The sequence below is a fragment of the Pan paniscus genome, chromosome 21 (assembly GCF_029289425.2).
Source record: "Pan paniscus chromosome 21, NHGRI_mPanPan1-v2.0_pri, whole genome shotgun sequence".
Lineage (NCBI taxonomy): Eukaryota > Metazoa > Chordata > Mammalia > Primates > Hominidae > Pan > Pan paniscus.
Genome location: NC_073270.2, coordinates 40,006,717 through 40,023,899, shown reverse-complemented (window position 1 = coordinate 40,023,899; position 17,183 = coordinate 40,006,717). Strand labels below are relative to the sequence as shown.

The window sequence follows — 17,183 nt, the reverse complement described above, 5'->3', positions numbered from 1 at the left end:
AGGAACTGTCAAATCCAAAATGTTAGATAGTATTTATAAGTGTTGAATCACCGAGAGTGATGACTGAGAGAGGAAGATGGAGAACCAGCAGCTAACATCTTTAGGGAGTCTTTAGGGAGTGAGGAGTGGCCTGGAGGTTGGTAGGTGTCAGCAGAAAGGCAGGGTAGTGGGAAGTATCATGTGAGCTATTTTTCAAAGGGACGCTTCTTTATGTTGTAATTTTTGTGTCCCTGTGTGATTAAATGTGTTCTCCCACAAGTCAGAAAGGTGCAGGTAGGCAGGGACCATGTCTTTCTTGAGTACTCTGGCTTCATAAATACTTGTTGCATGAGTGAGAGAATGCGGTGACAGAGTGCTAAGCCCTAGTGTGTTGAGTCCACACGTGGATTGGGGTCCATGCAGTGACCGCCCCTCTTGGTTGGTGGGATGAGGGGACTCACGGAACTCCCACCTGTTTCCTCCCGTAGCCGACATCGGCCTGGCTGCCTGGGGACGCAAGGCCCTGGACATTGCTGAGAACGAGATGCCGGGCTTGATGCGTATGCGGGAGCGGTACTCGGCCTCCAAGCCACTGAAGGGCGCCCGCATCGCTGGCTGCCTGCACATGACCGTGGAGACGGCCGTCCTCATTGAGACCCTCGTCACCCTGGGTGCTGAGGTGAGGCCCACAGCTGTATCACCCCAGAGTCCTTGCCCTCCCTGGGTTCAGCCAGGGAAGAAGACGACTGTGCCAGGGTGGGGACCTTCCAAGTGTGGAGCTGACCGCGGGCCTGGAGGGGCTCCTCCCTCTCACTCGGTTTCCTCCGTTTCCCAGTGCTGCCACCCCTTGTGGTGAGTGTTCTGCAGATTTTCTCCCTGGCTGGGAAGGTCACTGTTGGCTACCCTCAAGGCATCCTCCTGATGGATGCTCTGGCAGGAAAAATTCAACACCCATGTCCTACTTAGTCTCGTAAGGGCCAGCTTGCCTTGGCCCTTCGGGGGTCACAGGCCTACCCTGGACCCATCATGGCTGCTGGATGATGGCAGCTCTGATTGGTTCAGCCTGGGTCATGTGTGCCAATGATTAACAGCTCTCCTAAGGTCTCAGAGAGTCAAGAAGCAAGCTGGTTTCCCAAAGCAGGGTAGGGCAATGGAGCCAAAATCCACAGAGGGGCTCAGGGCTGAGTCCTTGGACCTCTTTTTTCTTTTCAGCATTCACTCTTGGTGGTCTGATTTTATAGCTTTAGACACTAACTGGTGATGACTGTCATATTTTTGTACTAGCCTGGACTTCTCCTGGAACTCAAGACTGGCATATCCAGGAGCGGGGGCGTTGACGCTCCCTGGAGGTCTAGTACTCATCTCAGGCAGAACGCGTTCAAACAGACTCAGGATTTTCTGCCCCCTCTTCTTCCCAAAGCCTTCCCCACCTGAGTAAATGGAACCTCTGTTCCAGCCTTCTGGGTTCTCTCAATTCACGAATCTGGGAGTCATCTCCTCCCCTCCCTTTCCTCCCCACTCCCAACTCCCTTTACTCCAACAAGTCATCCCTCCGCAAATCCTGTCAGTGCAGCCTTCGGAGTAGACCCAGGATGTGACAACTTCTCATCATCTCCACTGCTACTGTCATATTTCTTGTCTGGAGTCTTCTCCAACAGTCTCTGCAGTTGTCCCCTTGCTTCTACCCTTTCCCTTCCACACAGCACTGGAGTGAGGTTTTAAAACCTGAGTTGGATCTCGCCCCTGCTCTGGCTCCCATCTGCCCACCCAGCATCCCCAGCCTGTGATCCTAGAGCTTGCTGTGCCTAGATCCCAAGCCTCTTCCCACTACCCGAAGCTCTCCCTTTTCCTCGCCCAGCGTCCCTGGTGCTTTTGAGCCATCAGTGACCAACAGCCTTGTTTTGATGGCTCTTCTAGGTGCAGTGGTCCAGCTGCAACATCTTCTCCACCCAGGACCATGCGGCGGCTGCCATTGCCAAGGCTGGCATTCCGGGTAAGTCCTGCTTGCTTCTGAGACATGTGGAATTTGTGAAGGGATTCTGCCCTCTTTGCTTCACTGACTGCTAGAGCAACAGACTTCCTTACATATCAGAAAGGGAGAGGAGTCACCGCCACAAAATCCTAGCCCAGCGACTCCACAGGAAAGAGCTGCTTTGTCCCATCATCATCTAAAATCCTGTGGAAGTTGTTTATTGACCCAGGTCAAGCCGTGTAACCAGGAAGAGCAAGATCTTATGATTGGGAACTACATGATGAAGCGGAGGGGAAGTTCATTAAAGGAAGGATGTGGATCTCTTTCCAAAGAACTGGGGAGGGCTACGGGACAGAAAAAGAGGTTCACTGCCTAGGGTATGGCGGTCTAAAGGACTGAGGAAGGACCAAGACTAACGAGAATGGAGTTTTCACAGGCTGGGCACATGTCTGCTTGGACTTGGGGAGGGGAGTGGTTAGATCTGACCCAGTGATTAGGACATTCAAGATTGCTTCTAACCAACCACAGGTGGACAGGAGGGGGTGGCACAGCACTCCTTCACAGACTGACCAGGACTGAATGGGCATGATCCCCATTCCTCAGCCTTGGCACCGTGGCTTTCTTCTTTTTTTTTTCTTTTTGAGACAGAGTCTTGCCCCGTTGCCCATACTGGAGTGCAGTGGTGCGATCTTGGCTCACTGCAATTCTTAAGACTATTGTCTGCTCCAGTTGTGGGTAGAAGCAGCTGGCTCTGCTTGGCCAGCGTCCTTTGCTCACAAGAGGCTCCTGGGAACCCCACACCTGTGCCCTAGTCATGCCACATGGGAGGAGTGTGGGCTGGTGGTCAGTAGCCCTTAGTTCTGGTGTCTATTCTGGAATTTCATGTAGAGTGGCCTAAGTGCGTCTTAGCTCCTCTCTGGGCATCTGTAAGTGATGATAATGGTCATGGCTGCCTCACAGGGTTTCTATGAGGAAGAATGAGATGGGGTATGGAGGATTTAGAGTCATGTCTGGCAGAAAGCAAGTACCCCACACATGGTAGCTGCTCGTAGTCATTTTTTGGCCAGACTTTGCCTGAGATTCCCCCACACAGAGGCTGCTAGTGCTCCAGTCCTTTCAGTGCAGAGCAAACCCTGGATCCTGCCTTGTGGATCCTGCTGAGGGGGAGGCGTTGTGGGGCATCAAGCCCTGGTCACTCAGGGTTGATGCCTCAGTCCTTGGCGCCCAGGCAGAAGGGGATGGGAAAGGAAAGAATGATTTCCTGATATCTATATCTGGGGCGGGGGGCTGTACATGGCTTCTGTCTCACTTAATCCATACTATTGTGAGCCCTATTTACAGAGGAGAAGACTGAGGCTCAGAGAGGTGAAGTGATTTGCCCAAGGTCACACAGCTGGCAAGTGGCAGAGCCAGGGTTTGAACTCAGATCTATCTGGCTCCAAGTTGTGTCCTGACCACTGCTGAGTTTTCAGAGGGGCTGGAGGTGGCTGGGGATGGGAGTTGGGAAGGAGGTAGTTTTGGCTCTGCCAGGGTTGTTCCCTGGAGCAGGTACCAGTTGGGAAGTGCAGGCCCTGATGTGCCACTCACCCTCCAGTGTATGCCTGGAAGGGCGAAACGGACGAGGAGTACCTGTGGTGCATTGAGCAGACCCTGTACTTCAAGGACGGGCCCCTCAACATGATTCTGGACGATGGGGGCGACCTCACCAACCTCATCCACACCAAGTACCCGCAGCTTCTGCCAGGTGAGCAGGGCGGGGCATGTGGGCTGGGTGCTGGTGGCCTGGGTGGGGCCTGTTTGCCCACATGATGGCCGCAGGCCTGGCAGGACTCCCATCACCTCAAGCAGCAGGATCTGGAAGATGGGAGGATGGCAGGCTCTGGCATTCATGCTGGGGCCTCCTGACTTCTGAGGGTGTGAGGCTAGGGCAGCTGAGCTGATGGCCCAAGGGCAGGCACAGACAGGGCCATGGTTGGGAATAGCTGGGAGAGAGCCAGCTTTGTTCAAAGCAGGTACGCAGAGTGCAGAGGCCCTGAGGCAGGAATGGCTGGAGTGTTCAGGAAACAGAAAAGAGGCCCGCAGGATAGCAGTGAGCAAAGGGAGCCTTCACTGGGGGTATGGTGTGAACTTCGTGAAGACCAGATGTGTCAGGGCCTAATAGGCCAATAGAAAAGTGTTTGACCTGATTTGCAGAGCAAGGGGAAATAACTGGAGGGCGTTGAGAAGATTTCTCTGAGAAGATACATGTTAGAAATGGCTGCTGCATGGAGGATGGGTTGTGGTAGGGAGACTGGGAAGAAGCGACAGGGTCACGGACTAGAGCAGCGGCAGTGAGAATAGAGAAGCTGGGAGTTGTTCGGAGGCAGAGTCACTAGGCCTGGTGGTGGCTTCCCTGTAGGAGGGCGTTGGGGACTCCTCCCTCACGCGGGTCTGGGTGATTGGGGGGCCTGTGGGATCAGTCACAGAGATGGGAACCCAGAGAGAGGAATGGCTTTAGGGGGTAAAGATGAGGAATTTGCATGAGCACAGGTGTGGCATCTCTGAGGCTTGTCCTGTCCCCTCTTGTTTAGGCATCCGAGGCATCTCTGAGGAGACCACGACTGGGGTCCACAACCTCTACAAGATGATGGCCAATGGGATCCTCAAGGTGCCTGCCATCAATGTCAATGACTCCGTCACCAAGGTGAGCCGAGGGGCAGTGACAGCTCCCGCTACAGTGGCTGCAGCTCAGGACGAGGCCTCTGAAGAAGAGTGCCCAGGAAGGCTGAGGTTAGGGACATGAAGCCCTCATTTGAGGGGGCAAAAGCGGTTCTAGACAGGCTAATGAGTGCGTTTAAAAGGGGTGTCAGAGCTGGGTGTTAGGAGCTTTATGGCTTTGGGAAGAAGAGCTTTCAAGTTAAGCAAGGTCTTTGACCGGGCAATCTCTCCTAGTAACTGATGCCTAGGAAGGCTCCACACTGGCAGAGAAAGATTAGAGAGAAGCTCTTTGAGCCGATCGGGGTGAAGGGCTTGTGGGGGCATTGGGTGCTGGAGGGGTTCAGCCCAGGCCGGGATGCTTGGTGGGCCCATGATGCCTGGGCTCTTCAGAATACTCTGAGGCCAAGTTGTCCTGGCCCCAGGGCCTTGCCTGCCCCTATTGTCTCCTTACCCCCTTTCCTTTCAGAGCAAGTTTGACAACCTCTATGGCTGCCGGGAGTCCCTCATAGATGGCATCAAGCGGGCCACAGATGTGATGATTGCCGGCAAGGTAGCGGTGGTAGCAGGCTATGGTGATGTGGGCAAGGGCTGTGCCCAGGCCCTGCGGGGTTTCGGAGCCCGCGTCATCATCACCGAGATTGACCCCATCAACGCACTGCAGGCTGCCATGGAGGGTAGGATAGGGCAAGGGTTGGTTGTCAGCCACTGGGGCCAGAGGGAGGGGCCAGGCCACCGTAGATGACCCACAGCCACTGTCTCTGCACAGGCTATGAGGTGACCACCATGGATGAGGCCTGTCAGGAGGGCAACATCTTTGTCACCACCACAGGCTGTATTGACATCATCCTTGGCCGGTAGGTGCCAGATGGGGGGTCCCGGGGAGTGAGGGAGGAGGGCAGAGTTGGGACAGCTTTCTGTCCCTGACAATCTCCCACGGTCTTGGGCTGCCTGACAGGCACTTTGAGCAGATGAAGGATGATGCCATTGTGTGTAACATTGGACACTTTGACGTGGAGATCGATGTCAAGTGGCTCAACGAGAATGCTGTGGAGAAGGTGAACATCAAGCCGCAGGTGAGAAGCTCCCGCCTTGCCAGTGGGCTGGGCAGATGGGAGTGCAGAGGAGTGCTGGCTGCCAGGGAGGAGAGCTGAGGAGATGGTGGCAACCTGTGCAGGGGGATGGGGAGAAGAGGGCCTAGCATCAGAGCCAGCCAGACATGGCAACCTTATCCTGCGGGCAGCCGGCATCCCTGAAGGTATCAGGCAGGTGAGCTGTATGTGGTGAGGCTGTAGTTTTAGAAAGATCACTCTAGCTACTGTGTGCAGAATAAAAGCAACAATGGCGGGTGGTGGGGAGAGAGGCTTTTAGAGGAGGCGCGTAGAATCCCTGCAGGGGATGATGGCCGCCTCGGCTTAGGGAGTGCTGGGGTGGATGGACGGCATGTGGGGTCAGGATGAAGGCAGAGTAACAAAGGACACAGCTTTGGCCGGGCATGGTGGCTCACACCTGTAATCCCAGCACTTTGGAAGGCCGAGATGGGCGGATCACCTGAGGCCAGGAGTTCGAGACTAGCCTGGCCAACATGGTTGAAACCCCGTCTCTACTAAAAATACAAAAAAATTAGCTGGGCCGGGTGCGGTAGCTCATGCCTGTAATCCCAGCACTTTGGGAGGTCGAGGCGGGCGGATCACATGAGGTCAGGGGTTCGAGACCAGCCTGACCAATATGATGAAACCCCATCTCTACTAAAAATAGAAAAATTAGCCGGGTGTGGTGGCGGGCACCTGTAATCCCAGCTATTTGGGAGGCTGAGGCAGGAGAGAATTGCTTGAAGCTGGGAGGCGGAGGTTGCAGTGAGCCGAGATCGCACCCTCGCATTCCTGCCTGGTTAATAAGAGCGAGACTCCATCTCAAAAAAAAAAAAAAAAAAAAAAAAGGCCAGGTACAGTGGCTCATGCCTGTAATCCCAGCACTTTGGGAGGCCTAGGTGGGCAGATCACGAGGTCAGGAGTTTGAGACCAGTCTGGCCAACATAGTGAAACCCCGTCTCTACTAAAAATACAAGAAGTTAGCCGGGTGTGGTGATGTGCACCTGCAGTCCCAGCTACTTGGGAGGCTGAGGCAGGAGAATCACATGAACCCGGGAGATGGAGGTTGTAGTGAGCCGAGATTGTTCCACTGCACTCCAGCCTGGGTGACAGTGCGAGACTCTGTCTCAAAAACAAACAAACAAAAAAATGAGCTGGGCATGGTGGTGGGTGCCTGTAATCCCTGCTACTCGGGAGGCTGAGGCATGAGAATCGCTTAAACGTGGTAGGCAGAGGTTGCAGTGAGCCGAGATTGCGCCATTGCACTCCAGCCTGGGCAACAGAGCGAGACTCCATCTCAAAAACAAAACTAAAAACAAAAAAACAAAAAACAAAAAGGGACACAGCTTGAATCGCTGTGTGAGGAGCAGGCCCACGCACTGAGCTGGGAAAGAACAGGTTTGCATTGGGCATTGGGGCACTGAAACTGGAAGATGAGTTCTTATAGGGGGTGTGAAGTTTTACTTGAGTTGCAATTATTATGAGTTTATTTTTTTCTCTGATTATAAAAGTAGTATGTTTCTGGAAGACATTTTGGCTTTGGATATCAACAGCTTTAAAGTTAAGCAACCTCTTTGACTGGGCAATCTCTCCTATAATTGGTCCTTAGGATAATTAAATATGTATGTAGAGATGTTCATCATTTTTTTTTTCTTTTTTTGAGATGGGCTCACTCTGTTAACCAAGCTAGAGGGCAGTGGCATGATCATGGCACACTGCAGCCTTGACCTCCTGGGCTGAAGGAGCTGATCCTCCTGCCTCAGCCTCCCAAGTACCTGGGACTACAGATGTGCACTACTACACCTGGCTAACTTTTTATTTTTTGTAGAGACGAGGCCTTGCTGTGTTCCCCAGGCTGGTCTCAAACTCCTGAGCTTAAGTTATCTCCCAAAGTGCTGGGATTATAGGCGTGAGCTGCCATACCAGGTCCACCACATTTTTTAAAGGGAGAAAAGCCCACTTATGTGAGGTTCTTTGAGTTGGTGCTGTGCCGTGTTTGAGATATGATAAGGAAGATACAGACACAGAGTTGGCCAAAGCCCTGACACCCACCCAGTCACAGCCACACCAGAAGCCCAAGTCCCAGAGAGGCAGACAGGCAGCTCTATGAACCCACATCCCCTACACTGCTCCTCTTGGGTGCTCTGCTCCTGCGTGGGAGTTCTCCTTGGCTAGGTCCTGCGCTAGTCTAGGGTGTCAGTTCCCGGCTAGGCAGAGGGCACCTCCATCTCTGCCTAGAAGGCCTGGCACTCATCACAGTGTGGGGGTGGCCAGGGTGTGCTTCTGTGGCAGCCACACCCCTGACAGCCATCTGTCTAGACCTCCTTTTGCAAAGGCATCACAGGTGAAACCTGCTACATTGGGGTGATGGGCACCTTTCTGCCAAGCTGCCCTCCAAAGCTGGACTCTATGCCCACCCTCAACATCCTTGACAGTCTTGCCAACCTTCTGCCCAACATTATCTCTTGTCCGTCCTCTCAAGGGCCTCTGTACTCAGGCCATAATTGACCACTCCCTGAATACCCACTGCAGCTCCTACTTCTGCTCATCTGTCCAGACAGCTGCATTTGTTTGGAACAGAACACATGCCCTTCTCCTTGTTCATCTTCTCAGCCCAGCTCAAGAGACCCCCTTCCGGCCAGGCGTGGTGGCACACACCTGTAATTCCAGCACTTTGGGAGGCCGAGGCAGGCGGATCACTTGAGGTCAGGAGTTTGAGACCAGCCTGGCCAACATGGTCAAACCCTGTCTCTACTAAAAATACAAAAAATTAGCTGGGCATGGTGGCTCATGCGTATAGTCCCAGCTACTCTGGAGGCTGAGGCAGGAGAATCGCTTGAACCCAGGAGGTGGAGGTTGCAGTGAGCTGAGATCACACCACTGTACTCCAGCCTGGATGACAGAGTAAGACTCCGTCTCAGGAAAAAAAAAAAAAAAAAAAATTAATAAAATAAAAAAGAGACCCCCTTCATGGCCAGCTCCTCTGGCAGAGGCAATGCCCACACTCTTAGTACAGACCCCTAGTGCAGCATCCATCACTGGCTTTGGTCTCTGACCCCACTGTTGTACCAGGAGGGTAGAGTCCAGGTTGATGTGTCCCTGCAAGGGGCTTAGATGGGTATCAGTGAGTGCTTATTGATTGAAGCATCAATCAATGCCTGATGGTCATCAGAGACCTTTTCTTGGATCGGTACTAGGCCTCTGGAGCAGCTTGGAACCTGGGCTTTTGGGGAAATGTTTGGGAGGCTGCCTGAGGGTGGAGGGATGGCAAGGGAAGAGCTGGGAGTGGGGAGAAAGCAAGTTTGTGTGTTCAGACAGCTGGGACAGACGGAGGACTGGGGCACTGAGGCTGGGGATTTCCATGTCACGTTCACTCACTAAACCAGGAGTTCTCAACCTTGGCAGTCACCTGGGAGCCACACTGTGGGCCACAGGAATAGGAGTCTCTGGGAATGAGGCCAAGGTATCTTTTTTTTTTTTTTTTTTTTGAGACGGAGTTTCGCTCTTGTTGCCCAGGCTGGAGTGCAATGGCGCGATCTTGGCTCACCACAACCTCCGCTTCCCAGGTTCAAGCGATTCGCCTGGCTCAGCCTTCCTGAGTAGCTGGGATTACAGGCATGTGCCACCATGCCTGGCTAATTTTGTGTTTTTAGTAGAGACAGGGTTTCTCCATGTTGTTCAGGCTGGTCCCGAACTCCCGACCTCAGGTGATTCCCCCCGCCTTGGCCTCCCAAAGTGCTGGGATTACAGGCATGAGCCACCGTGTGTGGCCTGGGTATCCTCATTTTTTAAAGCTTCTGAGGTGATTCCAATGTGAGTGCCACGGCATTCAGCTTTTACTAAGCTGCATTCAAAACTATTTCATGGTTATTGAGAACATGGCATCTGTCCTCAGACCGTCCAGACTCAAATTGTAGCCTCCTCTTAGTGTGTGGCTCTGGACAAGTGACCTAACCCTTGTAAACTTCAGTTTCTGAATCTGAAATGGGGATGACAGCAGTACTGAAATCACAGGGTTGTTTCTGGGATGAAATGTGGTAGTTACCTGTAAAGGACTTAGTACAGGGCACATGACAGTGATCATAACGATAACATTAGCTGCTGCTTACTGAGTGCCTCATATGCGCCAAGCAAGTGTGAGCACATGAAGTTCTCACAGCAGAACTGTGCAGTCTGCAGCTCAGCATTTCTTTGTTGTTTTTTTTTGTTTTGTTTTTTGTTTTTTGAGACAGAGTCTCGCTCCGTCGCCCAGGCTGCAGTGCAGTGGTGCGATCTCGGCTCACTGCAAACTCCACCTCCCAGGTTCACGCCATTCTCCTGCCTCAGCCTCCCGAGTGGCTGGGACCACAGGCGCCTGCTACCACGCCCGGCTAATTTTTTGTATTTTTTTTTTAGTAGAGACGGGCTTTCACTGTGTTGGCCAAGATAATCTTGATCTCCTGACCTCATGATCCGCCTGCCTCGGCCTTCCAAAGTGCTGGGATTACAGGCGTGAGCCACCGTGCCCCGGCCAGCTCAACATTTCTTAATAAATATTGGCTGTTATTTTTGTGCTAAGCCATGTGCTGGAGGTTGTTTTGGAGCAGTTCGGACGCCTCATGGGCACTGTTGGAGGCAGAGAGGCCTGCCAGATCAGAGGGTGGGCTGTGGGAGCGGGGCCCTGCCTGCCCTCACTGTTGCCCTGCCTGCGTGTAGGTGGACCGGTATCGGTTGAAGAATGGGCGCCGCATCATCCTGCTGGCCGAGGGTCGGCTGGTCAACCTGGGTTGTGCCATGGGCCACCCCAGCTTCGTGATGAGTAACTCCTTCACCAACCAGGTGATGGCGCAGATCGAGCTGTGGACCCATCCAGACAAGTACCCCGTTGGGGTTCATTTCCTGCCCAAGAAGGTGGGTTTATTCTTCTACCTCAAGCCAAGGGTCACGTGTCTAATCCTGGGATCCCCACACAGGGCTTGCCAGAGTTTATAAAGTGCTTGCCTGTCTGCCCTCTTAGAGGCCCTCATGGGGTCCTCTACAGTGCAGAAGTCATTCTCCCCATTGACAGAAGAAGAAACTGAGACCCACAGTGGGGAGTGGCTCCCTGGAGCACAGCAGAGTGGCAGGACCAGGTGGTGAGGAGAGCCTGGGCCTTGGAGCGGGACACACCCCATTTTGAATCTCAGCCCCACCACTTACAGGCTGTGTAATCCAGGCAAATTCTTTCTCTGTGTCTTCATTTTCTCATCTGTGAAATGAAGGTAATAGCAACCCCCTTCAGGATTGTAAGGATTTCCTGAGATCATGAACCCACACACCCACAGGGGCTAGGCAGGTAAATGAGTGATGCCAGCTGAACAAGGACTGGAAGAGCTGAAGGGGTAAAGGGCTGGTTGCCACCTAGGAACCCAGGTCCGTCTGACCAGGGCTTCTAACCTTTCAGGAGAGCCAGAGATACCAAGATCTCTATACAAAATGATTTTCAAATACAGGCAACTCCTTAAAATTTTATTTTGATTTTGATTTTTTTGAGATAGAGTCTCACTCTGTTGCCCAGGCTAGAGTGCAGTGACATGATCTCGGCTTACTGCAACCTCCACCTGCCGGGTTCAAGCAATCCTCCCACCTCAGCCTCTTGAGTAGCTAGGATTACAGGCAGATGCCACCACACTTGGCTAATTTTTTTGTATTTTTAGTAGAGACGGGGTTTTGCCATATTGGCCAGACTGGTCTCGAACTCCTGATTTCAAGTGATCCACCCGCCTCAGCCACTGTACCTGGCCTCATTATAATTTAAAAAATAACTGGGTGGGTTAACTTGGACATGTGTATAAGCTGAGTGCAGTCTGCAGGCTGCATGTTGTGGCCTTGTAATAAGATGATACATCCCTGGCCAGGCGCGGTGGCTCACACCTGTAATCCCAGCACTTTGGGAGGCCGAGGTGGGCAGATCATTTGAGGTCAGAAGTTGGAGACCAGCCTGGCCAACATGGTGAAACCCCATCTCTACTAAAAATACAAAAAAATGAGCTGGGCATGGTGGCGCATGCCTGTAGTCCCAGGTACTTGGGAAGCTGAGGCAGGAGAATTGCTTGAACCCAGGAGGTGGAGGTTGCAGTGAGACGAGATTGTGCCACTGCACTCCAGCCTGGCAACAGAGTGAGACCCTGTCTCAAAAAAAAAATGATACATCCCTAAGCATGGCATCTCACTATGGTTGTATGGTCTGCATAATCATGAAGATGAAGTCCTCTGACATGAAATCCAGTGCTCACCCTAACACCCCATGCAGTCCACCCTTCCCTGGGGTCAGGACAGATGTTTTAGTCCTGGCTCTTCTTGGCAGTTTTACAGGTGAACTTTGCTTTGTCCCTTACCCTGTCCAATCCTCAGTCTCCTTATGAGCTAAATGGTAAGAGTAGCTCTTGCTCTTCCAGCCTTTTGCTGCTGGAGAAGCTGTGATGGGGTCTACATACCATCCCTTCATCTTTTGAAAGGCTGGTTCTACCAATTGAGGAAGACGCAGGAAGAGGCCTGGGGCATCTGCCTCCAGGGCCAGCCAACAACTAATCTCCCTGGAGCAATGTCTTGCTGGACCAAACATTTTACCCATAAGGATCTCAAGGCGTACCTTGTTCTGTGCAGCTGGTTGTGGGGTTGAAAGATTCTCACTTGATCCCTATCTAATCCCAGTTGGGAGAAATATGGCTGTGAGTTTGGTGAGAAATTGGTCAGGCCTTTGAAATGAGGGCAGGGTTGGAAGTGAAAGAGGCAAAGCTCCCGCCTCAGCACCTGACCCTGTCCTTACCACTTTTCTTCATCATTGCTAACATGTGGCTTGGGGACAGGACACTCTTGGCATCATGCCTCACATGCTGTATGCAGGCAAGGGACTAGGTACCTTGGTCAACAATGACAGAGAAGGCAGCCACCATTTATTAAGTCACCTACTGCACGAATGACTCTGAGTAGCACTGATCTTTGTAACAGCCTTGAGAGATGAGTGATCCATCCATCCTGCGAATGGGGAAAGTCAGGTGTAGAGACCGACTTGCTCTCACAGATGTTAAGTATCAGGCCAGGAATAGAACCTAGCTCTGTCTGTCCAAGGTGTTGACCTTAGGACGTGACACACACCTTCTGGTTCAGGGTGCTGGGAGAAGGAAAAGTTCTGGGCTAGTCCAGGCCAAGCAGAAGGTTGATTTCAATGTGTACTGTGGGGGTTGGAGGCCATCGTTCTACTTCTGGAACTGACGTGGACTCAGTTCTAGGCTGGGCCCTGGTCCTACTGTTGCCCGCCTCTCTGCTGAGCACATCACCTTCTGCAGGCTCTTTGCTTCATCTGAAGATACAAGGATAAACCGCACCCATCCTACTTCTTAAGGGTGTTTGGGAGGCTCTAATGAAACAGTAGATGTGAAACCACTTGGGAATGTAAAAGCTGTGGGCTGAGCTGTGGTCAGAGGCCGCCATGCCATCATGGGACAGGATGGGGTCCCTTAGGGGTAGGGAGAGGCCTACCTCATGAGAGAGTTAGAGGCTTGCTTGTATTTAACTCTTGCCTCTGTCCTCTTCGGTTTCTGCATAATCTCTTCAAAGCTGCTCTAGAGGCCATAAGCTGGGATGCTTGAGACACATTTTGGGGCTTTGAAGCCAGATAGACCTGGGTTCAAATCCTAGCTCTGTCATTCACTAGCTTGGTGACCGTGGACACGTCATTTCACGTTTCTGAACCTTGATTTCCTCATTTTATAAAAGGAGGATGGCAGTGGATTAGAATCCTTTTGGTCACAAGTGATAGAAACACTATTCAAACCAGTGTATCAGTTATCTTGCTGCGTAACAATCTAACCCCTAGACTTACTGGCTTCAAATAATAAATATTTATTATTTCAGTTTCTGTGGGTCAAGAATTTGAGATCAGCTTAGTTGGCTGCTTCTGACTCAGGCTCTTTCATGAGGTTGCGGTCAAGATTTCTGCCAGGGCTGCAATCATCTGAAGGTTTGACTGGGTCTGGAAGATCCTCTTCACATCGCTGTTGACAGGAGGTCTCAATTCCTCATGCATGGGCCTCTCCAGAGGGCTGCTTATGCATCCTCAGGAGATGGCATCTGGCTTCCCCCAGAGTAAGTCATCCAGAGGAGAGCAAGGAGGAAGCCACAGGGTCTCTATGAACTTGTGTCCAAAGTCACACACCATCACTTCTGCTTTCTTTTATTCATTAGAAAGGAATCACTCGGTGGGGTGGGGGGAGGCGGTGGGGATTAGGCTCTAATTCTTAAAGGAGTATCAAAGAATTTATAGATACATTTTAATCAAAAAAAGCAACCAGTTTAATCCAAAAAAGAACTTTATTCTCGAATCTGCCAGGCGCGGTGGCTCACGCCTGTAATCCCAGCACTTTGGGAGGCTGAGGCAGGCAGATCACCTGAGGTCAGGAGTTCAAGAACAGCCTTACCAACATGGTGAAACCCCATCTCTACTAAAAACAGAAAGTTAGCTGGACGTGGTGGTGCACGCCTGTAATCCCAGCTCCTCGGGAGGCTGAGGCAGGAGAATCACTTGAACCTGGGATGTAGAAGTTGCAGTGAGCCGAGATCGCGCCACTGCACTCCAGCGTGGGTGTCCGAATGAGACTTTGTCACAAAAAAAAGAACTTTATTCTCGGATCCAAACACTGGAAACCTAGGATTCCGTGTCATCATGGCTCTGTCCTTCTGTCTCTCGGATCTATCTTCATTTCACTTGTAAAATAGACTTGGAACTGGTGAGCTGAGATTGATAGATACCCTTCCCTGTTTAGGAATCCCAGTGGGGTTGGAGCACCTTGTCTCTGCCTGTCATGGAAAATATGTCCTGTGCATAGATCAATTCCAGAGAAGCGTTTTGGTTAGCTGCTTGAGTTGAAGAATGAGGAAGGAGATGTGATTGATGGTCCTGTCAAGCCACATGGAGGGGAGGGTGTGGCATGGTTCCCTTTTGAGGGGGGCTGGGCAGCCAAAACAACACATTAACTGAGGCTGGGTGTGAGGATAGAAAGAGTTAACATGAGTACCACACATGGCAGAAACCCTAACGGAACACTTCTGCCTCTATTGGCAGCCAGACGCGTGTAGGGGTCCCAGAAAATGGCACTGATTCCCGGTCTTCCTTTGTTTCTCCCCAGCTGGATGAGGCAGTGGCTGAAGCCCACCTGGGCAAGCTGAATGTGAAGTTGACCAAGCTAACTGAGAAGCAAGCCCAGTACCTGGGCATGTCCTGTGATGGCCCCTTCAAGCCGGATCACTACCGCTACTGAGAGCCAGGTCTGCGTTTCACCCTCCAGCTGCTGTCCTTGCCCAGGCCCCACCTCTCCTCCCTAAGAGCTAATGGCACCAACTTTGTGATTGGTTTGTCAGTGTCCCCCATCGACTCTCTGGGGCTGATCACTTAGTTTTTGGCCTCTGCTGCAGCCGTCATACTGTTCCAAATGTGGCAGCGGGAACAGAGGCCCCTCCTCAAGCCCCAGTCATGATGGAGGTCCCAGCCACAGGGAACCATGAGCTCAGTGGTCTTGGAACAGCTCACTAAGTCAGTCCTTCCTTAGCCTGGAAGTCAGTAGTGGAGTCACAAAGCCCATGTGTTTTGCCATCTAGGCCTTCACCTGGTCTGTGGACTTATACCTGTGTGCTTGGTTTACAGGTCCAGTGGTTCTTCAGCCCATGACAGATGAGAAGGGGCTATATTGAAGGGCAAAGAGGAACTGTTGTTTGAATTTTCCTGAGAGCCTGGCTTAGTGCTGGGCCTTCTCTTAAACCTCATTACAATGAGGTTAGTACTTTTAGTCCCTGTTTTACAGGGGTTAGAATAGACTGTTAAGGGGCAACTGAGAAAGAACAGAGAAGTGACAGCTAGGGGTTGAGAGGGGCCAGAAAAACATGAATGCAGGCAGATTTCGTGAAATCTGCCACCACTTTATAACCAGATGGTTCCTTTCACAACCCTGGGTCAAAAAGAGAATAATTTGGTCTATAATGTTAAAAGAAAGCAGGAAGGTGGGTAAATAAAAATCTTGGTGCCTGGAAGAATTTTGAGCCTTTATTTTATAGATAATCCTCTGCCAACAATGTATGCCATGAATAGGGGGTTATAGTCGTGCTGATGAAGCATTCACGGGGTACTCTGCAGTGGAACGGCTGTCTGTGGTCCTTAGGCTTGAAAGAATGGGTAAAGTGAAGAGGGAACTCTTTCGTTTTTTTTTGAGACAGAGTCTCGCTCCGTCACCCAGGCTGGAGTGCAGTGATGCAATCTCGGCTCGATGCAACCTTCGCCTCCTGGGTTCAAGCGATCCTCCTGCCTCAGCCTCCTGAGTAGCTGAGATCACACCCAGTTAATTTTTTTTGGGTATTTTTAGTAGAGACGGGGTTTTACCATGTTAGCCAGGCTGATCTTGAACTCCTGACCTCAAGTGATCTGCCTGGGATTATAGGCGTGAGCCACTGTGCCCGGCTGTTTGCAGTATTTTTAAAAGTGCACTAAGTGGGGACTCACATTAAGTTCTAAAGATACAATGTCAAGTAAAACCCTTAAGTCACACTCAATGGCCCATGATCAGTGAGGCATGAGGGGCTGAAAACTGCTCACTCTGGCTTAGATGCTCATCAGTGTGTCCTGCCTGACAATTAATTCTTACCTTTTCTTTTTCCCTGAGTGCACATAGTTTAAGTTGCATAAGTTACGTGTGTATGTGATGTGACTCTGCTGTAAATAGTGTACAGACTTTGGTACTTCAACTATTATTAGTACCAAATGACAGGGCACCCACTCCCAACTGACCACAACACAAGTGGTCAAAACAGGCTGAGATCTTGCACACTTGGGTGACAGGCATGGTGCAAGCATCTTTTAGAGTTGTTGTTTTTTTTTTTTTCTAGACAGTCTCGCTCTGTTGCCCAGGCAACAGAGTGCAGTGGTGCTATCTCAGCTCACTGCAAGCTCCACCTCCCAGGTTCATGCCATTCTTCTGCCTCAACCTCCCGAGTAGCTGGGACTACAGGCACCCGCCACCACGCCCGGCAAATTTTTTTTTGTATTTTTTTTTAGTAGAGATGGGGTTTCACCATGTTAGCCAGGATGGTCTCGATCTCCTGACCTCGTGATCCACCCGCCTCGGCCACCCAAAGTGCTGGGATTAGAAGCGTGAGCCACCGTGCCTGGCCTTTTTTTTTTTTTTTTTTTTGAGACAGAGTCTCACTCTCGTCGCCCAGGCTAGAGTGCAGTGGCACAATCTCAGCTCACTGCAACCTCTGCCTCATGAGTTCAAGCAATTCTCCTGCCTCAGCCTCCCAAGTAGCTGGGATTACAGATGCTCATCACCACACCTGGCTAATTTTTGTATTTGTAGTAGAGACAGGGTTTCACCATGTTGGCCAGGCTGGTCTTGAACTCCTAACCTCAGGTGATCTGCCCACCTCAGCCTCCCAAAGTG

At 51.5% G+C, this 17,183-nt stretch overlaps 1 protein-coding gene across 6 annotated transcripts in view; it reads left to right on the top strand.

The window, feature by feature from the left end:
* Nucleotides 1-17,183, top strand: part of AHCY (adenosylhomocysteinase) — a 50,111-nt gene that overhangs the window by 7,356 nt on the left and 25,572 nt on the right. For 3 of the 6 annotated variants that reach the window (XM_063600877.1, XM_055104973.1, XM_063600878.1), the window contains exons 2-10: nt 468-658; nt 1,897-1,972; nt 3,546-3,695; nt 4,522-4,634; nt 5,115-5,322; nt 5,415-5,502; nt 5,604-5,721; nt 10,432-10,626; nt 14,883-15,021. In XM_063600877.1, coding sequence (XP_063456947.1) covers nt 468-658; nt 1,897-1,972; nt 3,546-3,695; nt 4,522-4,634; nt 5,115-5,322; nt 5,415-5,502; nt 5,604-5,721; nt 10,432-10,626; nt 14,883-15,014 — 1,271 coding nt within the window. In that variant the 3' untranslated portion in view covers nt 15,015-15,021. Of the gene's footprint in view, nt 1-467; nt 659-1,896; nt 1,973-3,545; nt 3,696-4,521; nt 4,635-5,114; nt 5,323-5,414; nt 5,503-5,603; nt 5,722-10,431; nt 10,627-14,882; nt 15,781-17,183 lie in introns of those variants that run through there. The other 3 variants (XM_003831816.5, XM_057300911.2, XM_008957197.4) reach the window with 2 other exon arrangements.